Raw genomic sequence first — 27,776 nt, forward strand, 5'->3', positions numbered from 1 at the left:
TAATGCAAAAATATTAGTTGATCAAAGAAAGTGTACTGCATTACAAGTATGAACCTCATGCTGTACTAGAGACCCCTATTCGCAAACTATACTGAGACCGTGACATGATAACGAACAAGGCAATCTTGCAAAACAAAACAAGAAGGAAATAGCTACCCACCTGATCTATGTAGCAGTGTTGAACACCAGCAACCTCCAGAAAACCTATGAGGAAAAGATCAGGAAATACACAGACCTAAGGAGGAAGTCAAAGGAATGTGGTATATGGGGCAAGTAACAAATTCAATCACTGTGTTAACAATTCAGATGGTGCCAAAGAGCCAATAAGAACTTAGCAGCAATAGGCCTTTCAGAGAATACTTACTTGGAACTCCAGAAAGTCGCAATCCTGAACACTTGTAGGATAGTAGGAGAGTTCCTCGACCAACAGTAATAATAATAATATTAACTGGACACAACCAACCACCCCATGCACTTTGCATCAGAACCCATCACAGGTGGAAAAAAATCCCATTAAGGAGAAAAAAAATTTTTATAATTATTATTATTGGTACAAAAATGTTGTATAATTTCATCATTTACATGTGAACTTTAATTTTTTGCAATATGATAATGCCTCTTCAACATCTTTTATTATAGGATTTTTTTTTTTTTTTTTTTGTGGGCTATCATTACCGTTGCAAGTTGCTGTCTCAGTAAGGCAAAAAATTTTCTATTACAACTGAACAATAAAACAAGAATAACAAAAACAAAAGTATTTATATAATAAATTAAAATTTTGATGGATTCAAACTAATAATAATATTAGAGTTGAAATACAGCGAAAATACAATAACAATCATTAATATAAAAATTGAACCAAGACAATTCAATGTAATATAGTTCGGCATATTACACCGAATTGTATTTTTTTGTATTTGTACAGTGGGGCCCGCTTTATGATTGTTTCACTGTATGATCAAATCACCTTATGGTGGGTTCTTCTTCATAATAAAATAACATTCACTATACGATATGTGGCAAGTGCCAGTCATTGTGATCACATTTACGAATTGAATTTTAATTCTATTAAACGGCAATTCTAATAAGTAAAAATAGGAGGAATATTATCCACGGGCTATAAAAGTAAAGATCACCAACATACACTTCATCATATTACCAATTAACAAAATAAAAATAAATTTACACTTACATACATAGCTTAATCAATATGTACTGTATAATAACTAGTTGATATTTCTGATCACTGAGATTTTTTTTTTTGGTGGGGAGGGGGTTATAAAATTTAAAACAGTAAAAGAGATAAGCAATCAATAACAAAGAACACAGCACACACAAATTGCAACTAACACAATACGAGAAAGTGAGACATGGAGTAACAAGTTTACAAAGCTTAAAAAATAGGAATGAAGAGAAGATTCTGAAAATTTATGTTTTTTTATATGATTGAAGATTTCATGGAAGGAGAACATATTTCACCATAATAATGTAAAAGCCCACAGAATTCCAGCTATCAGTATTATCGCAAATGCAATAAGATAGAGTTTATTGCCCGTTTATAAAAGATTGCACTAACAGAAAAGCTCAATAAACCAGGAACTGCAAATTACTTTTATAGTAGTGACCTCCAGAAATGAGCTTTAGAAAAATATCACAAAGGCATTCAAAATTGATTCTTATAACTGAACATATGATAGCAATGAAAGTGTAGTGCATTTTAATGATTTGAATTGGTTTTTTTGAAATTAAAGTGGCTGATTCCACTAACCAGTGATCGCATTAACTGGCACCTACTTGTTTCACTTTACAGTGGGATGGACTGACGATTGTCTCCAAGGGGACCACGTAGTCCTTCCTCTCAGCCAATAGCAATGTTTGTAAATGTGTTGGCCACGTGTTTTGTTTTTGCATCCTTTAGTCGAAGCAATTTTTTGTGTTGTGCTTAAATCAATATATTACTTTTAATCAATATGTACAATTTCCATTATAAAAATGAGCTTTTAGAGAGATAAATAGCTCAGTTAAATAGCAAAAATTAACTTCTGAGGTGTTGAAACAAATTACCAAAAAAGTGTATTATTGGGTTCACATTACGATATGATGTTGTCTCTGGAACAGATTAATATCGTAAAGTGGGGGGGCCCATTGTATTTGTGTGCATTTTGTTCTAGCATATGACAATGCTAGAGCAAAATGCAAACCTTTAGCATGCCATGCTGTAAACAAGAAAATTTTTTTGTGTAAATACATATTTTATTACTAAAATTGCCATTTACATTTTCTCTTCATTTCATATATTTTCTCTAGAAGGGTCCCCTGCTTGTTTTACAACTAAGAGCGTCCTTTAGTTGAATTTTTTTACACAAATGTCAAAAGGTCGTTGATATTTATGGTAATGCAGTACAGTGGATGAAGTGAGAAATGAAAGGAGCTTGTGCGCCTACCCATAATGATCACACAGAAGTAGTGTTGACAATGGACTTAAATTTATGTAGACTGTAAACTACAATTTTCAGCAAATATATATGAAAGAAGGCTGATACTCACAGCAGAAGTAGAGAAATAAATTTAATCCTGCATTTAATCTATATCTCTTCTGCCAAATAGGCAACAGGAGGTTATAGACTCTGCATAGTCCTGCTGGCTCCAAGTCTGCTTTATGCAATTTCAAGACTGTTTCAATAAATATATTTTACTCAGTTTAGTATATTAGCAATATTACGCAAGCTTATTTGGCATCAGCAAAAAAAAAAGAGTGTAACCAATATCATCTTTGGCAATCCTACTTGAGGTTATTAGGAACCTTTCATTAGGAAACTTTTTGATGGATTCAAATTGATAAAAAAAATTGAAAAATGTTTCCATGAATGATCAAAGTATGAACAGCAAGGTCCTACTACTGTATAATAATGTGGACAAGTCCTACATCTTTCACACACCATGAATATAAAAAGATACAGGATTCTTGTAGTGTATATTCACTGCACTATACAACACAATTGCTAAAAATTCAGGTTCAAAATATCAGCTTCCAAAATGTTTTGAACATGAAATTAAAAAGTAATTAAAATAAATTACTGATAAACTCAAATTCATCTTAAGATGTTTTTACCTATAGGATATTAATATTCCCTGAATGGAAATCAGCAAAATAACAGTGGTCACAGTAAGTTTAAATCTTTCATATTCTTCCTTATATTTGAATCTAAAGTACCAGAGAGGGGGGGAAAAAACCATTAATTTCTAATTAGATAATGATTTTTGATGTAAACCTATTACTAATTAAAATAACAAATATCAAAACATTTCTTTTAAAAATTTTCTACTTCATAATAAACCCATATTTTAATTTTTAGCACTAAATACACATTAGATAATATCCATTCATAAACATTATGGATAAATTCAACAGCTTGTTCATCGTGCTTTACTTATACAAACAAAATTGAAACATTCTTAAAAGCATTTGAGGCGCCTCCGTAGCCAGGTGGGAAGGAGCAGCAGTGCGTAGCACACGCTTCTTGATTAGACCGGGGTTCGAGCCCGTCACCACCAAATACGGAGGATGCGGAAAGGTCAGGGAATGACCACCGCATATTCCCGGAGCAATATGGCCTTAGTTGCTAATGCTCCTAAAAACCAAAATAACAATAACAACAACAACAAAAGCATTTGAGGAGAAATGTACAACTGCAATTTAATATACTAATCTAATATACTTTAAATCACTTTTTTCTTCATACTAACAAACAGGAAAATAATCTCACATATTTAATCTCTGCAGAATATACTTAAAATAAGACATATATGAATACAAGCAGATGATCATCTAAAAATTCAGAGCTAACAATAATGAAATTTTTATTAAAAACAGGTATATGATTTATTTTATTATTGACTTGTAGTTGGAACACATCAAATAATATCAGTTTAGCATCTGTTGTTACAGATGCCAAAAGGAAAATTTATCATTTTTTCCAATTAAAATTAAAAGTATAAATCAGCAGACAGTATAGTAGAGTTTCAGTAAACTAGCAGATTAAGAAAACATTAAAATGTTTGATAAACATCTTTTTTGAAATTTCTATTCAAATAACTGAAATTTTTGTTTGATAACTCAATATCACATCTTAAGATGTTCCATCCATTTTATCCTCTTGTCTTCCTTTGTAAGTCAAGATATTATGACTTTAATCACACTACTGAAAGTGCCCATCATGTTTTTTATGAATAAAAAAATGTTTTTTATTCAATTTTCATACAAAGGTGAGTATAAAAATGACACTCATTACTTGGTATTAGGTCATTTTCCAATAAACAAATGTAGTATTAACCTGGTAATACTTCTTCTGATATATGAAGAAGCACACTTTATACAGCCTGTGCTAGGTTAGCTAATGATATTTACACACATCAGATAGCAGTTAAGGAGCTTACAAATCAAATTTGGTTGCACCATCTTCAAGTCTTTGCTGTTTCCTCACATATGTAACCTTCTTCCATCAAAATAATGGCTTTGAACCTCTTTTTTACTCACTAATAGCATAGTACCTAGACACCATGGCTATTTTATACTCAGCAATGTTCTATTTATATTTCAAAGCAATTCTAATTTCAAATCATTCACAGTAATTAAACATGAAATGTAACTGGCTGTTATAAAAGAAACCTTCAGTGGTCTATTCATGAAACTTTAAATCCTAAACAATGTTTCAGATTACAGTTTGTCCCTGCAACATAACCATATTTTATCAGAGGATGGACTGCCTGGCTCACCTTCCTGTGGTTACGGCAGGCAACATGAAGTCCCAATCGGACCTTGCAGCCAAGTAACCAAAAGAACAACACACAATAGTATGCACACACCCCCACACACATTTCTGGCATTTACACAAACCACCAGTGGCATTACGCCCAACAAAAACAAAAAAAATAAAAACATTTAATCCTTGAACCTTTTTTCTTTATTGATGAATTCATGCATGGTTTATTTCATTAAGTTCAGAACAAAGTTCTCCATAAAATTATATATGTTTAATGAATAAGCAATATGCATTTACATTCAAAAACAATCTTAAATACACACTGAGATCAGGAATTTATTTCTCTGATATAAAAATGAACAGAATTCATTACAACATGTTAAAATATACATAATTTTCAGAGCTGCTCATTTCTTTTAAGTAACAGGTAACTAAAAAATGCTTTTGTTTTGAGGAATGCAAACCATCTTCAAAACAAAAGAAAGGAATGTTGGAAAATTCTGCATAAGTTATACCAACCAGAGATTATAATCAAAACAGATCATTTTTTTCAATCTGTTTTGGAATGAGTAAGAAACTGGCAGAAATTTATATAAACTTTATTTTGTTCATTTACTCTCAATAAAAAAGCCTTCATTTACATGAATAGAAATAAAATATTCAATAAGTTGTATCATGAGAATTTGTTTTTAGTATAGATATACTGAGTCTGTTAAAATGCCTCAGTATATCAAAGCACATTAAAATGTTGAAATGTAGTTAAGCTGCTAATTTTTGGTGGAACATTTTGCAGAACACAATGCTCATGGAACACCTTAAAAAACAGTAATATATTTATATTATTTATTTGCAACCTTAAATTAAAACTCTTAACTACTTTTTTCTGAAGTTTATGCAATGCCTCAATAATCCTTTTAAAATAAATATCCCTATAGCTCAGACAAAATTTAATCAATTAAAGCAACAAAATTAATGAAATGGATTATATAGTTACATGTACACATTTCTAATGAATTAGTGTTCTATCAATGATGAATTAATAGAACTAATGAATTAATTGTATTCTATTAATTCATCATTACTAACAAATTAATAATATAAATTAACAATATTCACTACAACTGTCTGAACATGTAAACTTTGCATGAAAACTGAATGACAGAGCAAAATCTGTTACAAAATAAACAGTGTGCAATAAGACTATCAACATAAACAAAGAATCAGCAACCCTAAATTTAATATGTAATCATCAGGAAGAATAACACATTTTTCATGGTGTTTATTGGTATATCAGAGATTAACAATTTATTTCCTGAATCAGAATAGTCCAATTAAATAAAAACAGAAAAATGGCAAGCTCAGAATTTGTGTTTGGAATTCTGTCATCAAGCCAATAATGGATACCTCAAACATGTGTACTTAAATGTTGTGGGAACCCCATTTTCAACCCAGCAAAAACAACAAACAAATTCAAAAACAATCCAAATTTTTCTTAGGTACTAGCCTGTTTGGAATCGCAAATTTGCAATTTCTGATCTCTAAAATAACATAAAATAATTTTTACATGGAAAACCATCTTCTTTAAACTTATTAAATTTAACATTTTACCTAAATAATGTCCTTTATTAAATTAGTGACTTTAGTTTTCACAATTAAGAAAGGACATTATTTATTTCACATTATTAAGTGAAATAAATATACAGGACTTCATATGCAAATATTCCAAACTATGATGGATTAAAGCTCCTAAAATGGGATGCCTATTTAATTCCAGACAAAAAATCTACAGGAATTAATTTTATATATTTACATCCTTAGCAAAAGTTTAAAATTCTTAGTTATTAAAGCAAATCATTAGACCACATACACATGTGTGGTATTAACTTAAATCTTTCTTTCCTGTTATAGTTTTGTACAAATACAGCAATCAGCAAAAAATTAATTTTTGTAGCCAAAAAAAAAAAAAAAAAAAAAGTCTGAAAATTCAAAATAGAGGAATTTACCACTATTTGAGACATGGTAACAAAGTGGGATGAGGATCTCAATCTTGAACAAGTTCAATTCCTACTGTGGTACCTGTATCCTTTTTCTTTTCGATAAAATGCAATTGAAATCACAAGTGAATGCATCACTCCAGTCATTGCAATTTCAGCACAATTAAGGTACTTTCAGAAAAGATTATAACCAAAACTTACAATTCTTCTGTGAGAGTTTTAGAGTTATATTGCAAGTATGAATTTTCCCCTTATAAAATCACTCAGTGTAATCACTCTTAACTTTCTTTTTAATATTCATATAGGCAAACTTCATCCAAATCGACTTCATCCTCACTAACAGAAGATATATTGTGAATGATGTTACCATCCTGAATAAGGTTTGATTTTTGATTTGATTTGATTTGATAGTTATTGGCGCATCGGCTTCTGTGGCCATATTGCACCTCCCAAGGTTTTTGCAGTACTTTGATCCAAGCCCGAGGCGGGAATCGAACCCGCGACCTTTGGGTTGCCGGGCAGGTACTTTACCCACTCGGCTAGCCCGGTCGGCCACTGAATAAGGTAAATGTTGGAAGTGATCACAGAATGGTAAGATGTACACTTGATATAAATGTAGGAAAGGAAAGGAAAAATCTGACTCGAGTAAATAATACAAAGGTCTTTGAGATAACAGAGGAGGAGAAAAAGCAGTATGTACTGGAACTTAACAACAAGTTTGAGCTTCTGCAGACTGCTCAGGACCAAGATATCGACGAGGAATATTACAACTTTCTGAAAGTGATAAAGCTCAAGAAACCTATAGGGAAAAAGAAATCCAAAGAAGAAAAAATTAGTCAAGAAACATTTGTCATGATGAACCGAAGACGACAAATGAAGAGCAAGAAAAACACTGACGGGGAGAAAATTGAGTATACTGAGTTATGCAAAGCCATTAGAAAGACTCAGAGAGGACATAAGAAGATTTAACACAAGAAAAGTAGAACAAGCATTAAGGGAAAACAAAGGATTTAAATCAGCAGCCATGAGCAGTAATACAGAAAGACAAATGATACTGAAACTGAAGAATAGCGATGGTGTACTTATAAACAGCAGAGAAGGCATAATTCAAATAGCAGAAGACTATTATAGAGAATTATACAAGGAGCGAGGGAATGATACCACCAGTGGGGAAGATGGATTGCAAAGTAGCAACACATACGACATACCCGATATTCTTCCTGATGAGGTAGAACATGCATTGAAGAAAATGAAGAATCGGAAAGCCCCGGGGGAAGATGAAGTTACTGTAGAGTTGTTAAAATTGGGAGGAAGAGACATAACACAAAAACTGGCAAGGCTCTTCACAAAGTGCATAAGAAAAGGTGTGATGCCTAAGCAGTGGAATAATGCAATCATAGTTTTGCTGCATAAGAAAGGAGATAAATCAGAAATTGGAAATTATAGACCAATTAGCTTGTTATCCCACATCTACAAGTTGTTCACAAGGGTCATTACTAACAGATTAGAAAGAATACTTGATGAGAATCAGCCGAAAGAGCAAGCTGGCTTTAGGACAGGATTCTCAACTATGGATCACCTTCACGTAATATCACAGCTAATGGAGAAAGCAAATGAATATAAAACACCATTATGCCTGGCATTTGTGGATTATGAAAAGGCATTTGACTCCATACAGCATAAGGCAATGTTTCGGGCACTGGAAAGACAAGGCATAGATACTCCATATATTATGATTTTGAAGAAAATATATGAGAGTGCTACATCCTTTATTAGACTAGACAAAGACAGTAGGAAATTTAAAATCAAGAAAGGAGTTCGACAAGGAGATACAATATCTCCGAAGCTGTACCTAAACCATTTACGATTTGCAGATGACATTGTGGTCATAAGCCACGATCCCAAAGAATTAGAGGAAAATCTTAATCAGTTATGCACAGTTAGTAAGGATTTGGGACTAAAGATGAATATGGCTAAAACAAAAGTAATGATGAACAAGTATGCCACGGAAAGGGAAATAATGATTGAAGGAGCAGTAATTGAAAAGGTGGAGTCACATACTTATCTGGGACAAGTTATTAGCTGTAATAATGATAAATGGCTGGAAGTCAAGAGAAGAATAAATTTTGGATGGATAGCATTCAGGAAATATAGTCACATACTGAAAAGCAATATCCCAGTTTGTCTGAAACGTAAAATAATGAATCAATGTATACTCCCCCCCACCATGACTTATGGAAGTGAAACTTGGGCACTCACCAAAAGAATGGAAGAGAAGCTGAGAACTACACAGCGAAGAATGGAACGAATTATATTGGGAATCAGACTGTTAGATAAGAAGAGAAACACATGGATTAGGCAACAAACTCAAGTAAAGGACATTCTTATCAAAACTAAAGAACTAAAATGGTCTTGGGCAGGACACATAGCTCGAAGACATGATGACAGATGGACTAAGAAAATAACAGAATGGTACCCAAGAGGAGCTAGAAGAAAACCTGGAAAACAAAGGCGGAGATGGATAGATGAAATTCATGAGTTTTTGGGTAGTAAATGGATGGCCAGTGCTCAAAACAGAAGGAACTGGAAAGTTGCTGGAGAGGCCTTCATCCTGCAGTGGATTGAAAATGGCTGATGATGATGATGATGATGATAGGCAAACAAATTGTATTACTATTAGAGGCAAAATACCTTGTATTTATATGATGCAACAAAAAAAAATATATATATATTAATTTATATTAACACTATTTGCTTGCTCTTCTTTTATATTTCAGAGTAATAATTTATATGGAAATTTTTTGTAACATGTTTTAATTGAAGCAAACAGTTGTCTAGTTATTTGCTTTCTAATAACAAACACCTTTATATTTTCTTGATATGCAAGCTCGTTCTCTCTTGCTTTCTTGTGTGTGTGTGTGTGTGTGTGTGTGTGTGTGTGTGTGTGTGTGTGCGCGCGCGCGCGCGCACGCACCATAAATGGTGCAAGTATTACAAGCAAACAAATATTCAACAGAAACACTGAGAGCTAGTTGAAAACTCACAAACAGCGAACAAATTTCTTTCCAATTTTTTTTAAGCTAGATTTCTCATGCATTTATGAAGAAAGGATGGCAAAGGGCATAATTAAAACTTTGAAGACTGAATGGCATGTTCAAATTCCACAAAAAGAATCAACACAGCAGAATAACAAATCTGAATGCTTTAATACAATAATGGAATTAATTATTGTAAATTTTAATGATAATTTCATATCCTCATACTCGTATGAGTATATGAGTATTCCAAATGATGGAAAATGCAAACAATTTGGTGAATTTTTCAAACTGCAGAACAAAAATAACTGACATAAAATGAAATTTTGTGCAATTCATCAGTTACAGGTTAGGAAAACAAAAAGGGAGGGAAAAATATTTACAAACAAATATCTGAAATTATGAAAAATAAAAGAACAAAAAAAATCCAACTCAACCCCAAATAACTTAAGGAACAGACACAGGCTAGGTGGGAGAGGGAATCAAGTGCTTTTCTTATAAAAACAATGAAAAAAAACTTTATTGGGAGGAAACGGTCATTCTCATGATTAGCAGTTATGGCTAATCTATTTGACATCCTGGTATGATTAAAGATAAAAGTTTAAATAAATAAAATGCTTACTATTGCTTAGGTACACTTAGTTTCAACCTACTTGTCTTCTTTATTCATGAGTGTTACATTTATTCCTCCAAGTATTATCCTGAGATATAACCTGAAATAAAGATGAATAAAATAAAATAATACTCTGCTAAAAAATAATACATTAATGAACAAGATAAAAACAGTGTGTAATTCACTGCACAACATTTTGCCCAATGCTAAAAAATTCAAGTTTAACAACCACCAATATATAATCTTAAGGCTAGTTATTATTATTATGCGTGTTATTTTCAAATAAATCTTCAAGCAAGTACATGTTGCAGTAAAGAGAGATAAACAGCAAGCAATAACTGAAATTGTGGCTAATGCAATGTTTAGTAAAACTGTGTCAGTAAATGGATTGCAACAAATGAATTGCATATTCAGCACAAAATACAGGTTGAAATATGTGCATTTAAATAAAAATTTTAAGGCTGTTGTTCAGTTCAAATGTTATCTTCAATTCTAATGAAGTTTACTAGCATCATTTTAGTACTAATAAAACAATTTTAGAACAATTACTAATAAAACAATAAACCAATTATTATTATTCACAGTTGCTTAGATAAGAATGACTTTGAATCATGTTCTTGCCAACTTATTAAAACTGTCTCTCAGTAGAGGCCTCCATAGCTGAGTGATCAGGAGCGGGAGTGCAGCAGCACATGCTCTTTAAATAGACCGGTGTTCAAGCCACTGACTGCTAAATATGGTCAGATCTGCCAACCTGCACTGGACCAGTGTGGCATATTATGGTCCATTTCCCTCAACATGAATTGCTGAGGAGGCTTCCATCCTGCAATGGATTGATAATGGCGGCAGTTTACTTTTTCATATATATATATATATATATATATATATATATATATATCTTGGATTATCACTGATCATTCTCTTAACTGGAATACATATTAATTATTTTATCAGTAAGATAATATTTTCTCTATTTTTCTTTTACCATATTAGATATAAATTTACTTTAGCAACAAGCGTGTCTATATATTTTTCACTGGTTGATTCAGTTCTAAATTATGCTGTAAATATTTGGGCAAAATCCAATACATCTGAATTACTTATGTTGAATAAAATTATACAAAGAATACTAAAACCAATTATTGGAAGTGATATATGGAATGACATTAACAAAAGGAAAGGTGTTTTATTGCAATATAAGATACTGTTTCCTACTCAGAAATTATTAGTTAATAATTTGCTAGAAGCAACAAATTACAGTTTATGTCACACAAGGGCTTCCAAACCCATTAAATAAATATGGAACAAGACATCCTTATTACATTATAAATAATTGTTTGTCAAAGTTGGAATTTAAGATTAGGCAATCACTGACACTCAGATGAAATTTTATTTATGAATATTTTTATATTCAATGAGTTACCATTAGAATTTTAATTGTAACTTGATCTCTTTCTTTATTTGGTGGAATCAACTAATTCGTGATCTTTCTTCCTCCTTCCTTTTTTTTTTTTTTTTTTTTTTTTTTTTTAGGAAGTGGGATTGAGAACTGTATAATCAAATTTGTGTTTGAGCAACTGTATAACAATAACTTGTTGTTAAGGATTCTATAATCCTTAATGAGTTTTTGATGTAAGGTACTTGATGAACACTAATAAATATTATACTGTATTATTATCAATAGTAGTAGTAGTGGTGGTGGTGGTGGCATACGATGCAAGAAAGCAAACTTATAAAGCAATATTTACTACACAGTGATTAATATGATTATTTCTAAGAAATTTTTGTAAAAGTTACTTAATACTCTTTAATTAAAACAGCAAAAGAAATGAAAAAATAAATAAATAAATAACAGTTAATGTTCATTTCACATCACCAAACTTAAAAATAAAAGATTAAGTTCTTATTTTATCTCTTACTACAGCTTATCCATTCGGAAAAATGTAGCATTGGAACAAGTTACTATCGTGAATAAAGGGATTATTAAGTGGTAGGTTGTTGTTGTTTTGGTTTTTAGGAGCATTAGCAACTAAGGCCATATTGCTCTGGGGGATATGCGGTGGTCATTCCCTGACCTTTCCGCATCCTCCGTATTTGGTGTTCACGGGCTCGAACCCCGGTCTAATCAAGAAGCGTGTGCTACGCACTGCTGCTCCTGCCCACCTGGCTACGGAGGCGCCTAAATGGCAGGAGACAGTATTTAAATAGGCACTGCTCTTTATGGGACTCCACTCATAACTAATTTATAAATGAGGTCCTAATGGATTCAGTGCTAGGTCCCCCTTACTATTTCTAATATTCACAAATGATACTGGTGTAGGTATTTCATGTTTAATGTTCAAGTTTGTTGATTACACAAAGGTGATTCCCAGGGTGATTAAAACGAAAATAATCAGGATATGCTAATTCAATAAGATTTAGAAAAATTATTTGTACTGGCTGATAAATGGCAACTGAATAGCAGTAATTCTAGGGTAATATCACTTGGGTACATAAATTTTTGTTTTCAATGGAAGCATATAATACTGACATTGAGTCTTAATATTCTATTGGTGTTCCTTATACACAGATGGTAGGGGGGGGGGGAAGAATTTAGACTGAAAAAAAAAACTGTGCCATAGGGAGAAGGGTTATGTAATTTATCAAGAGTGTTTTCCAACCAAACAATGAAACAACAATCACACAGGACCATGGCATCATCTCCAACCCAAAGTCCTGCATGTCACACACCATCATAAGAAAAAGGACTTTCTGGAAACATACCATACACAGAATTATTTCTCCAAAACACTAAATAGAAGCACCAACAACTTCCATTCCCCCAGCATTGCTAGCTCTCTTCTATAGAAGACAGGCCTCCACCAATACATGGGCCCCTCCTTCTCCTCAAAAGGTCTCCAGTGTCAAGTTGTTGTTATTTGGTTTTTAGGAGCATTAGCAACTAAGGCCATATTGCTCCGGGATATGCGGTGGTCATTCCCTGACCTTTCCGCACCTTCCGTATTTGGTGGTGACGGTCTCGAACCCCGGTCTAATCAATAAGAGTGTGCTATGCACTGCTGCTCCTTCCCACCTGGCTACGGAGGCGCCTGTGTCAAGTTGTGGAGTTCTGTGGTGCTACACATTAATACTCCCTGCTCCCAACCCTAGACAGACAGAACAACTTGCAGCTAAGAGCTTCACAGCACTCAAACAACTCTTCATTTCTCTTCTAAGACATCCAATCAGAGTTCTTGATGCTAAGACTTTGCCAACTTCCAACTTCTTTTTGTAGAACAAAGAACTTCAAAAGATGGAACTTTAGAGTGGAAATTTAGAGATCCATGATTCCTTAATTGTCTTTATTTTCATCACAGTAAATACTTGTTTGGTTCTTTATACTACTGTTATGTTATTTGGCATTGATGAGGAAACCAAAGATGTTTTTGCTTTCATCAAAGCAATTAAATATATAATTCTGCAAATGAATTGTCTGTAAACTGTGCTATATGATCAGAATGCCTGTATCTGCTGAATAAAATAACTGGAGGTTTTTAGTGGGTGGGGGGGCATGCAATCATCACTCAAGACAAATTTAATCGGCCATGATGTGGGAAAAAACTCATAAAAATTCCTCTCACTTTGACAGGATTCAAATGCCTTTTCCAGGTGTTAAAAGACAGATCACAATCACTGTACTACCCACAAGAGCAATAATCATTGCGCCGCTTCCGTAGCCAGGTGGGCAGGAGCAGTAGTGCGTAGCACACACACTTCTTGATTAGACCGGGGTTCATGCCCGTGACCACCGAATACGGAGGATGCAGAAAGGTCAGGGAATGACCACAGCATATTCCCGGAGCAATATGGCCTTAGTTGCTAATGCTCCTAAAAACCAAATAACAACAAACAGCAATAATCAAGGAATTCCAAAAGATTTCACCTATCCAGATGTAACTTCTAAAATTTTCTAAATTATTAGTTCTTCCAACACACTGTAGTATTTTTATTTTACAAATTTTTTTGTCCCAGTGTGATTAACATCCTTCAGATTGAGGAGATAAAAAAAAAAAAAAAAAAAGTCTTTACAACCTATATCCACTATTATTACACTCTCATACTCTTTCCACTGGCCCAGCTGCACCTTAAATTTCATACCGTCAATCAACCTCAACATCTAGGGGGCACTTCATTCTAGTGATCAAAAACATGGCAATAGAAATGGAAACCTTTAATCACAAGTTCTTCACAGATGAAGCACTGTCCCACATAGACAAATATATCAACAGTCAAAAACACAAAAATATGGGCAACAGAAAATTCACATGCAATACATGAGTTGCTGCTGTATTCCACAAAAGCTGGTGTATAGTGTGTGATGTCATATTGGCAGACCGTATTGGCCTTATTATCTTTACAAAAACAGTCAACACCACTCATACCTAGAAATGATTTAGAGGGTCACAGATCAACTAGATGATACAGAATGCTGGGAAGGGTATTTCCAGCAAGAATGTGACTGCTTTGGTTTGGTTTTTTTTAGGAGCATTAGCAACTAAGGCCATATTGCTCCGGGATATGCGGTGGTCATTCCCTGACCTTTCCGCATCCTCCGTATTTGGTGGTGACGGGCTCGAACCCCGGTCTAATCAAGAAGCGTGTGCTACGCACTGCTGCTCCTTCCCACCTGGCTACGGAGGCGCCGAATGTGACTGCAAACACATACGTAATGGCACTGCAGAAACTAATATCTATGTCTGAAGATTATGTGATCTCTAAAGGGACTGGCTGCCAAGATCACCAGAACTTACCTCTGCTGACATATTTGTGGTAATATCTGATAGCACAGAGATTTGTGAACAATCGACACAACTGAAGAACTAAAAGATGTCATCACCACAGAATTAATTGCTAACGTGCCCTAGGCCACACTTAACCATATTATTGAAAATGTGTTGTTAGATTTGAGCTTCCTTAGCACAGTAGAACAGATTCAAAACTTCCTTAGCACATAACAGCGGACATCTCCAACTTCTAGTAAAATGCATTGTGACCTTATGCAACAGGCCTACATATCAATCAAATTATCTGTTAACCCACAAGCAACCAGAGATATACACAACTGTATTGATTTAGTGACTTTAAAAACACCCTGAGATTATGACCTCCCTGCCTCTACAAACAATGTTCAATAAATCATAGAACTATAAATCAAAAACCACAGACCCTCCTTGCCACCTATCTACACTGCATATCAGCCAATTCTCATCCCACCAGTTCGCATCTACAGGATATACTCTTCTCAAACCAACATTCGTTGCAATTAAAAACAAATTCTCGTCACTTCTGCCATGTTTGTCTTTAACTTACATAATTTATTTACCTTATGAAACTTTGCATCCAATATATCAGAATGATATCAAGTTTCTAAAATTCCTATTATATAAGTATAAGTAGCAGTCATCGAAATGTTGATTGCTTGATACGAACAGTAATGAAACCTAGAGCTTCAACATCACCAATTCTTTCTTATATCTACATATTAACTTTAAGACCAGCAACATATCACAAAATCTACACAAGTCAGACTGTTTTTCGAGAAAAATTTATCACTGAAGAATCATGAGACATTAGTTTCAGGAGTTAACTGAAAGTAACAGTTACCATTAAAGTCAAAGAGATACACAATTCTGCACTAAGAACTATTGCAATCATTATAATAGGACAAATTTTCTAAAATAAATTAGTAATTGAGTGTGTGTTCAGCATACTCTGTAACACACACACACAGACATAGACACACACAGAGAAAGAGAGAGAGAGAGAGAGAGAGAGAGAGAGAGAGAGAGAGAGACGAGAGAGAGAGAGAGAGAGAGAGAGAGAGAGAGACTGAAGAAAGTACAAGGGTTGCTCTGAAAATAATATTATTATTATTTTTTTTTTTTATTTGATACCACTATAGACATGCCAATTTAAACTGTACATTGAGTACTTCAAGTTCAGGTACTCGCAATTTATTTTTCCACATATTCACCACCACTTTGTAAACAATTTGCTCAATCACAGAACCAGAGCCTGCATCCACCCACCCCCACAAAAGTTGTCCTTGGCCTCCAAGAGCCACTTCCTAATGGCTGCAATGACATCTGCAAAGTTTTCCACACAAAAGCCATCCTTCACAGAGCTAAACAAATGAAAGTCTGATGGCACAAGGTCAAGACTGTAAGGTGACGTGGAACCTAGTTCCAGTATCATTTATAATAGTGAAAATTTCACTTTCATTCATTTTACTATATCCTCTTCAGAGCCTTAATAAGAACTGCAAAAGTCTACCCAAATTCTGTTGCAATGAACTCCCTTGACAAGATGCTGGTCTGGTATTGTCACTCCAAAGATTTTCCTTTCTTTTCTAACCTTACTCTTGAAATTTTAGTCTTCGGTGTTTCCTCATAGCAAGCAGAATTGATTGTCTTTCTGTGTTGCATGGAATTCTCAAGATAACCCCTCTTATATCCCAAAAAATGGAACACATTATTTTTACAACAGATGACCGAGCTTTGAATTTCTTCATCAATTAATCTTTGTGTCTCCATTCTTTAGACTACTACTTTGACTCCAGTTCACAACAATGTATCTAGGTATCACTGTTAATGACAATCCTATCAAGAAAATGTCATCTGGTCTCATAACTTCAGAAGATCAGCAAAGACCTACACTATCTGCTCCTTGTGATCAGATAGTGTAGGTCTCTGCTGATCTGCTGAAACTGTATGCCAGGTGGATTCCATGAATCCACCTGGCATACAATTTTCTGCAACCTGGATTGTCCAGAACCGTTTAGCATTAAAGTGTATTCCCACTCTTCCCAGGTCTCAATGCTTCAGTCTTCATGAATAAATTTATCTACACTCTCCTCATTTTCTGCTGTCGCTGCAGTGTGAGGACTATCTGACTTTGATAAGTTCAAATCACCACTACCATCACTGACGCACATAACTGTGCTCACATCAATTGTCATACTCTCATAAAATTCTTCAAGTGTCAGCAAATCTCAATGGGTGCAATATTCTCTGCAGTCAATAACTCAATAATACACCTGTGTTGTTGGGTTCTTGACTGCAAATCAATATCACACTCCACTTTCATTGACCACTACAGCACTGCCACCAATGTGCATTACTGAAACTTGCAGCATACTTGGCAGTGGTATTTAAATTTTTACCTCACACCATTACATTTTTTATGCAACAACATATAAGTAGGAAAAAAAAAATTGTGTAATAGGAGGGATACTCTAAACACTGGTTTAGAGTATCCCTCCTATATTCTGAAATATGAGTGAAGACAACCTACCCACTCCTTTGGGGCAAGGCAGCACTGACATTATTAACCTGTTTCCTTCTGACTGCTATTTTCTGTTGTAAATCTTTCTTTTCCGTCTTTTCTTCTTGTGAGTTTAGGTGAATTCTATTAAAAAAATAAGTAAACTTGAGAATTATATTACACTGTGAAAAATTACAAAATTTTATCCTACAAAACAAAAAATAAAAAGTTAAATATATAACTGCAGTACATAATGCACTATTTCTAAAATTCTGAGGCATATGGAGAGAGCAAAGGAATACAATCTTGTTTATATTCTTTATCAGTTAACCAGAATAGTTTATGCCAATGTTTTTCCTCGGGAATCTGAACTTTGCAGTAAAATAAAACTTAATAAATCGGGCATCTTCTGTAGCCAGCACATGCCCCAATTTTGAAAATAGTGCATTATTTATTAGCATTTTATTAGTAGAATCTAATAAATCTGGCATTCTCTGTACCCAGCACGTGTCACAATTTTGAAAATTCTGTTTTTTTTTTTTTTTTTTTTTTTTAAGGTTAACATACAGCCTAAGTATTGGATAATACAATGCCTCTGATCCTATAATATAGCTATACTGCTGGATTAGTCGCTAACACAGGACAATTTCTTAGGCTACTTACTTAAGAAATAAAAGTATTGGTTTGAATGCTGCCTCTGGAATAGGTGTTGTGATTGTCTAGTATTTTTTAATATGAAATATAAATAGTGCAATATAATTTCACCAATTAAATTGCCTTAAAAATTAAATACATGCTACTGTAGTAACTCTGAACTAATATCGCATAATCCAGAACCTGAGATTTTTTTTTTTTTTTTTTTTTTAAAGTTTGGCTAGCCTGTCTCCCTCCCTTGACACGTTATGGTTAATTATCCTCAGAGAAATATTCAACAATGCTAGATTTTTGAAATTTTCTATTGTAGTATAAAAGGTTATATAATGTATAAAGATGCATGCATAACTCCCTAATTACAATTAACTCAAAGCAAATGTTTGCTATGTGATTATATCTTGGCTGCAAACACGAACTAGTGGATGCTAGGAAATTTTCCCCATCTGCCGCTAACTTTCACTAATTCAACATGATAAATCATTTAACAAGAGAGAAAGTGAACAATTACACCGCTAAAATAAAATATTTGGTTTATTTTTAGTGACATGTCAGAGAACCGTCACCAATTCCTTGTTTACATGCAACAATACTATATACAAGAAATAAAAAGAACAAAAATGCAATACATACTTGACCGGGGTGGTGAGCAAATTTTTTCTATGGCGGAGCACATCTTGCTATTTAAATTTTTTTTGATGGGTCATAACAGTTGATTGGTAATAAAAACTATGTAGCATAGATATTTCATATTATATAGAATGTAATTAATAAATAAAAAATCATTCCCATATCTTTTATTTTTAAATTCAATTGTAAATACATTTATTTATATACATGTGGTAATACTAATAATTAATGAAACATTTTTAAATATAATTTTAAGTAATGAAGTGTAAGAATTTTTAATGGCTTCCTTGATGATGAATTTCTTTAGAAAGGTTTGCTAAATCTGGTTGGTATTTTGTTATATTTAACCACATACAGGATTTTGAACTGGCTCTTATTAGCCTGCTTTGTAATGGATTTAACACGTATGTCATTTGAGAAAATATTTGTTTGCACATATAGGAAGAACCAAACACAAATGGAATGGTGATTGAAATTTCAGGTGTTACTAGCATGTGCATCAATATATCAACAATCAGGAATGCAATACCCACTGTGTACTACAACCATGCTTGCAAGGTGTAGTACGACACATATCGAAATTGTGTCGCAGATTTTTAATTTTTTTAAATGAATTAAAATGTTTGGCTGCTAGTCAACCGAACCATGCTGGCGGGTCATAGGTTGCTAACCACCATACCAAATAAACCAATTGTCATATTCTGACACAAATATTTAGCCTACAGGAATTGTAAAACAATTACAACTGGTGTCAAATAGTCCAACCTAAATATCTTCAATATCTCTACTGTTATTTACTTTTATGAGCAATTATTAAGTTTCTAATGTAAATGACTTCTTGTTTTTTTTTTTGATAAAATTCAATTTATTAAATTGTATTTAATTCTTTTATTGTTCATGATAGTGAAATCCTTTTTATGAAAAGACCTTACAAATATAACCATGTTTTGCAATTTCCGAAGTTTCATCAGTACCTTTTCCAATATACATGTTTTTTTAGATGTTTCCCTATTCTCATGTCTAATCCACATAAAATATAATGAGAAATGTAAGAACAAAACTACTGAAATTGCAGAACACAATTACTTTTATAAACAGTCATTTAATTAAAAAAATTTCACTAACATGGGAAATGAAAGGGATTTTACCAAAAGAAAAGTAAAAGAGGCAATTTCTGTTAGAAAATTTAATAATTGAACAATAAATAGAAATCAAGGCATAGATGTTTGGAGTAGTCTATCCAGATACCAGTTTTAATTATTTTATATATGCAGTTCCTTCAAAGTTATATAATGTGTCAACACGGTGACAATTGACTTATTTGGCATGATATCAGTACAACAGCAAATCTTGATAAGGGGATTGGCTGCATCATCCCTGAGGGTGTTCCCAAAAATCCTGATAGTAGAACTGTCCATAAGGATATGCACCATATGTAGAGCCCTCAGTTTTCTTAATCCTGTATTTAAGGATTAAGAACTAATAGTCAAATAGGATTTAGAACTAAATCCTATTTGACATCATAATTAACCTCACTCACACCAAGGATGATGATATTATAACTTAGTTCAACTGTACTGTACAGTCAGCAGTCTCTCTCTTTCCATAGGGAATATGATTCAACCTAAATTATATTCAAAGACAGTTACCTGATAAATCTCAACAACTATTTAATTACTCTCAAATCCATTCCCTTCCTTCAAATTTCTTTGTGAAATCCTACCTTACTGAAATATAACAATTTTTAAGTTCCATAAAATTTGATGAAGTTTGATTTTATGCTTTTTGAAACTCCCCACACATTTCTTAAACAATTTATAAACATACCTACCTTTCTAAAGAATGACACATTTGGCTCATACGATAATTCTGATGCTCTACAGCTTTCACACATTGTCCTTGGAACTTAATTAATTCTTCACTTGTTTTTATATACTTTTTCTGAAGAACCTATATTTTAGTATGTAATAAAGCAGATTACATTTTCTTTAATTTCACAATTTAACAATACAGTTTTAACAATACTGTCAAATTAAAATTGCAAAGAAAAAAAAATCTTTGGCCTCTTTTCACAATTGAATATTTACATTAGAAATATAAAAATACTGGGGTATACTGAATTTTATTAGATGTGTATATATATCTTGATTTAATATACAGTAGAACCCAGATAAGAAGTTTTCCAAGGGACTCCAGGTTTAGAACTTCTTACACGGGAAAACTTCTTAGAAGGGAAAATGACCTAAGGATATGAAATAGTAACTACACAAACAAAAATGAAAGATACACATACATAAGTCAAAGATGATTTTTAAGTACTATTTCAGAATTTATAAATATTTTACTCTCTCTGCCTATGGGAAACTTTTTTAAACGGAGGATTTCTAATTGCTTAACATTCACTGTTCACTAAACTCATTACCAAGTTGGAGGAATGAGCTCCTTTGGAGTTTGAACATACCGGTCACAATTACAATAAGACAGAGCTACAATCCACTAAATAATTCAAAACTGTTCACAACCATCAGAACTTAACGTTTATCCAATTATGGATATCGATGAAAATAATTGCAATATGTCACTTCCATTATATCAAAATGTTTATACTAAAAAAGGTTTTAGCACTGAAAGCCTCAGATTACAGGATATTCACTAATTGAATGAGTTAGTGCCAAGCATAATTTTAGTTCGTAGTAAATCAGCAAAGTAGGTGAAATGGCATCATTTTTGTTAAATCTCATATTGTGAATGACTTCACAACGAGTTGCCCTGATATTGAACTACCTCGAATAAGCAACGCTTCGACAATGGATTCTCAATGGATACCACCACCACCCTTGGCATCTGCCGAGAATAAGTAACATTAGTCTTCTCCATTGGCAAATGCATTGCTTATATTGGAGGTAGTACAATATCAGGGCAACTCACTGTGAAGACATTCACAATATAAGGTACATGTATATCAAAAACAATACCATTTCACCTAGTTTGGTGGTTTACTATGAATTAAAATTATGTTTGGCACTAACTTGTTCAATTACCAAATGTTTATATTGTTTAATATTTTTTAACATTAAAAATAAATAATTTCTATATTTAAAAAACATTAAGTGGGAAAACTTCATTATATGACATTCATGATAAAGAATACTGTTTATTCTTTATCACAAACTTTTTATGCAGGAAAACTTTTTACCCAGGAAACTTCTTATGCAGGAAAACTTTTTACCCAGGAAACTTCTTATGCAGGAAAATAATAAATAACAACATATAGAGTTGAAATTGGGACTTAAGAAACCAAATCTAGTACAGGGGAAAACTTGTTATGCAGGAATTCTTATCCAGGTTCTACTGTATATATTATAAATAGCAACGTGGCTCTACAAACCCTTTGTAAATATGTGCAATTTAAAAACCAAAAAAATTTTTCAATTATTATTATTTAATAAAAAAAGAAGAGTACCTTTAATAGTAAATGCAAATTAAGGAAGCTAGTTTTTTTATTCAGTTAAAAAAAAAGTATATTTAAAAAGAAGGATTTCATAAAAATGATGCATTTCCTTATAAGCAAATGCCAATATAATTTGAAAAATATGACTATAGTATTTTTGAACACCGAGTGTGCCCACTGAACAAAGCAAAATAAATAAAAATAAAAATTCAGGTATTGCTTGCAACTTATATAGTTCATTTTATTTCTACATTAAGTACTGCAATTAAATCACTGATAACACTGACAAAAACCTCTTGAACATACAATTTTTCTCTTGCATATATATAAACAATTGTCTTTAAGGCACAACAGAGAAATAACACCTTGGTCTTCACATCCAAATATTTCTGACTAATCTCACAAACCACCATAACTCATTTTATGGCCTTTGGATTTATTCCAGAATGTAAGTTATATCATCTTGAATATTTGACATTAGTGACATTAAAAATGCTGTTTCTATCTTAATTTATATGCTTAATTTATTTGTTAATTAGTAGGTACAGTAATAAGGTTTAATTTATTGTAATCTCTTCCATATGTCTGCTTTGGGATATTCTTCTCCTTAACAAGTTGATATGCAACCAAGTTACAAAGGAGGTTAGGCAGGCGAAGGCAGATTACGAGAAATCCTTGGCAAGGGATGCAAAGAAAAACAGCAAAGAGTTCTTTACTTATGTAAACTCTAGAAGGAAGGGGATGAATCAGATTGATCCACTTGATATTGATGGGTCAACTGTTGATGATCCTGCTCAGGTAGCTAACAAACTAAATGAATATTTTGCATCGACATTCACACATGAGGAGTTATTCAGCAAGGGGAATGCCAGAGGTGTATTCAACTCTAGCAGTAAGCTACAGAATCTTGAAATAACTGGGAGTAAAGTGGAGGAGAAACTGTTGAAGATAAACACAAGAAAGGCACCCGTGGTGGATGGGATCTATCCAGTTATATTAAAGGAGGCAGCAAAGGAAGTAAGCAAACCCTTAGCCATAATTATGAGAGCTTCCTTGGACTCAGGAGAGGTACCCATAGACTGGAAATGTACAAATGTGACCCCAATTCACAAAGGAGGATCAAAGGCTGACACAAGTAACTATAGACCTGTGAGCTTAACTTCTGTTCCAGGAAAATTAATGGAGGCACTGGTTAAAGAAGCACTGCAGGATCATTTAGACAAGACTTCAGTTATAGCTCAGACACAGCATGGTTTTGTTAAGGGGAAGTCTTGCCTGACCAACTTGATTGGATACTATGATGCAGTCACAAAAGAACTGGATGCAGGGAATAACTTTGATATTATATACTTGGATCTTAGAAAGGCTTTTGATACTGTTGCACATGGAAGACTGCTACACAAATTGGAGCAGTGTGACATTGGAGGCAAATTGCTGCTATGGATAAAGGGGTGGTTGAGTGGGAGAAGACAGAGAGTGGTAATCAATGGACACTGCTCATCGTGGACTAATGTTATTAGTGGAGTCCCTCAGGGCTCAGTGTTGGGTCCATTATTGTTTTCTGTATTTATAAATGATATTGATGATGGTATATCAAGCTTAATGTCCAAGTTTGCAGATGATACAAAGGTTGGCAGGGTTGTTAAGGACACTACTGACACTATGCTGCTGCAACAGGATCTGGAAAGGTTGAGCAGATGGGCTGAGAGGTGGCAAATGAAGTTTAACATTGACAAATGTAAAGTACTACACATGGGAAACAGCAACACCAGAGCAACGTATCAACTCTGTGGTACTACACTGACAGTGGTAGAGAATGAAAGGGACTTGGGGGTGATTGTGCAGGCAGATATGAAGTTCTCTGAGCAGTGCAGACGGGCTGCAAGAGTAGCTCATGGAGTATTGTCAATGATATACAGGAATTTTTCCAGCAGGGATAAGGAGGTGATTATTCCATTGTATAAGGCAATGGTCAGGCCACACCTAGAGTACTGCGTACAGGTCTGGAGGCCTCATTTCAAGAAGGATGTAGAGCTACTGGAACGAGTACAGAGAAGGGCAACAAGATTAGTGAATGGAACAAAGGGGTGCTCTTACGAAGAAAGGCTTAAGTTTTGCAAATTACAGTGTCTGGAGACTAGGCACCAGCGAGGTGATCTGATAGAGGTGTATAAAGCCTTGAATGGTTTAAGCATGCTCAATGCTGATGGGATTCTTCCTCTAGCTCAGAAAAATCACCTGAGAGGGCATAAATTCAAATTGAGGAAAGACAGATGTAGAATAGACGTTCGGAAATTTGCCTTTAGCCAGCGGGTGGTTGGTTGGTGGAACAGACTGCCATCCCTTGTGGTGGAGGTTGATAGCCTAAATAAGTTTAAGGCTCAGCTGGACAGGTATTTTGAACGAACAGAGGGGTGAAGTGGAAGTGGGTTTTTTTTTTTTTTTTGGCTGATGCTGCATAAGCTTGCTTTCTTGCATCAAATGCCTCTACTAATGCTAATGCTAACAATATAAATACAGGCATACCTCGATTAACGAATAGGATGCGTTCCACGAAATTACTTCGTTAACCGAAACTTCGTTTTCAGAGGTAAAAATACTATGGCCAGAATAGGGATACGTTCCTACGTAAAGAAAATGAAAATCTTTTTTTCGAACAAAGAAAAGTTTTATTAAATAAACAGTCAACTTACATACAAAGTGAAATCACATTTTAAAATATGAGGTTAAAGTTGATTGTTTATGCTTTTTTTCTCTTTCATTTAACAATTGCCTATACGGAGTTATTGCATTTAACACTGATCGCTTAACTATAACACTTCTTCCTAAATCAGGATCATTTTCACTAAAAAAATTTAAAACGTTTTCAATGTCATTTAAGCACCTTTTTAAATCTTTGGTTGTTAACACTTTTTCGGCAGGAACTTCTTTAACTTCGCCTTCATTATCTTTGTCTTCGTTGCTAACAAGGTTTTCTAAATCTTCCACTGAAAAACCATCATCTTCTGCATTCAATAAATTTCTAACATCCTCTTCATCGACATTTTCGAAACCTATTGATTGAGCCATCTGGATAACTTCATTTCTAATTTCTTGGATGTTATTTTCTTCTTCTAGTACAACTTCTGGCCATATTTTGCGCCAAACTCCATTTAAGCATTTCTTAGTGACTTCTTTCTAAGAACTATCAATGTTTTCAATTGCGTTTTTAATGGTGTAGTTTTTCCAAAAAGTTTTAACTGTCATTTCCTCTTTATCCTCTAGTTCAGGTAAATTGCTTAAAATTCGACGCAGATAATAAGCTTTAAATGATGCTATTACTCCCTGATCCAATGGTTGAATCAGGAAAGTTGTGTTTGCTGGAAGAAACACAACTTTGACAGGAATGCATGTGTCCAACGTGTTAAGATCAGTAGGATGTCCCGGAGCATTGTCTAACAACAAAAGAGCTTTTTCTTCAAAGTTGTTTTTTTTGACAATACCGTTTTACTCCAGGACAAAAGTGTTTAACAAACCAATCAGTAAAAAACTCCTTGGTAACCCACGCTTTTCTATTTGCTTTCCATATTACAGGTAAATTCATTTTTATGTTACCTTTTAACGCCCTCGGATTTTCTGAATGGTAAACTAATAACAATTTTAATTTATAATCGCCAGAGGCATTTGATCCAAAGAGTAACGTTAAACGGTCTTTGGCTGCTTTGAACCCAGCAGCTGATTTTTCTTCAATAGAAGTGAAGCTTTTTGTTGGTAGCCGTTTCCAGAACAAACCGCTTTCGTCAACATTGAACACCAAATTTGGTGGAAAATTTTCACGTTCAATTATTTCCTTTAGTTTTTCTGGAAACTTATTTGCAGCTTCTCCTGTTAATTTTACACTATGAATCCTGGCCCGTTTTTTTTTAAATTTCTCGAACCAACCACGAGAAGCCCTAAAGGTTTCCGTAATTTCTTCAGTTTGTTTAGATTTCAGGTGATTAAACAAAAATAATGCTTTTTCTTGAATCACCATTTGACTTAAAGGCATATGACGTTGTGACATATCATCTATCCACAAACTTAACATTTTCTCCATTTTTTTCTAAAATTTAATTCCTTAAGCGAGTTAATTTTGCCACTGTAACATCTGTACAATTCTGAGCAGACTGTTTTATTTTTTCTGATTGACTTAGTATGGTTATTAAAGTTGATTGTGCTAATCCTAAAGAATGTGCCACATCGGATTTTCTTTCGCCGCTTTCAACACGTCGTACGATATTTAGTTTAGTTTCCAAAGAAATTGCTTTTCTTTATGTTAAATGGGGCTTGAAATTGCGGACTTCGTTATATCGAGGCTTCGTTATCAGAGGTAACGTTAACCGAGGTATGCCTGTACTAACAAATTTCAACAAGCTGTATTCTCTTACAATTCAAAGAAAAGAAATTTATTTTTTCAGAAATTAATCTTTTATTTCAAAAATAAAAGCAGCATGCCAATATTTATTTTTGTCAAGTACCATTACATGGATGAACACCATTTTGTAATTAGTATTAGCCACAGGCTTTTTCTGCACTCGCCAGGAAAAAAAAGTAGATAAGAAAATGCAAATTATGCACTTCCCTCCTCATACAGGTAATTATCCAGTTGGCCTTCAAATTTATTCAACTGTCAACCTCAACTACCTGTGAAGGCAACTTGTTCCAGTAATCAACACTTTCTCACTAAAAAAAACTTCCAACAATCTAGTCTAAACCTCTTCCCCTGTAATTTAAATTTATGGCCCCAAGTTCTGGAATTCTTTATAACAATATAACAATGAAAATTCTGCCTTCATTCATTTTGCTAACCCTCTCAGAGCCTCTAAGGTGTCTAGCTGCCAAACTCTGTAGCCCACATAATCACTTTCCTTGTATGGTAGCCCTTTTGCCAACCTCACCATGCAAATTGCCCATCCATGGACCCTTTCAAGAAGCTCAATGTCTTGCTTCAGATTATGTCTCCACACCTTGACACAGTGATCCGAACATAAGCTCACAATTGCTTTATACAGTGGGATTATGACCTCCCTATCTTTGCAGGATATTGTTCAACAATTCATCAACAGGACACCACGGACTTTCCTGACCACCTGTTTACACTGATTGGAAAATTTCATATCTGCCCATATATCGTAACACCCAGATCCCTTTCTTCCTAACTGTTTTTAATTTGTTATTTTTGGGTTGCTATTCCCCAAATGTAAGGCCTTGCATTTTGCTACATTAAATCATAGCTGCCACTTTTCTGACCATTCTTGAAGGGGCACTGCCTGGCACTGATCAGTAAAGACTTTCCCAATCTTGACATCATACCATTTA

At 33.8% G+C, this 27,776-nt stretch overlaps 1 protein-coding gene across 3 annotated transcripts in view; it reads right to left on the minus strand.

The window, feature by feature from the left end:
• Positions 1 to 27,776, minus strand: part of LOC150089005 (transmembrane protein 120A-like) — a 118,838-nt gene that overhangs the window by 68,365 nt on the left and 22,697 nt on the right. For all 3 annotated transcript variants that reach the window (XM_090370996.1, XM_090370997.1, XM_090370998.1), the window contains 4 exons: positions 20,820 to 20,938; positions 17,738 to 17,851; positions 10,446 to 10,505; positions 3,113 to 3,205 (listed from right to left, as the gene is read on the minus strand). In XM_090370996.1, the coding sequence (XP_090227122.1) occupies positions 3,113 to 3,205; positions 10,446 to 10,505; positions 17,738 to 17,851; positions 20,820 to 20,938 (386 nt within the window). The remainder of the gene's footprint in view (positions 1 to 3,112; positions 3,206 to 10,445; positions 10,506 to 17,737; positions 17,852 to 20,819; positions 20,939 to 27,776) is intronic.

This window comes from Mastigoproctus giganteus, chromosome 3 (genome assembly GCF_048544385.1).
Source record: "Mastigoproctus giganteus isolate SK-2022 chromosome 3, ASM4854438v1, whole genome shotgun sequence".
In the NCBI taxonomy this organism is placed as follows: Eukaryota; Metazoa; Arthropoda; class Arachnida; order Uropygi; family Thelyphonidae; genus Mastigoproctus; species Mastigoproctus giganteus.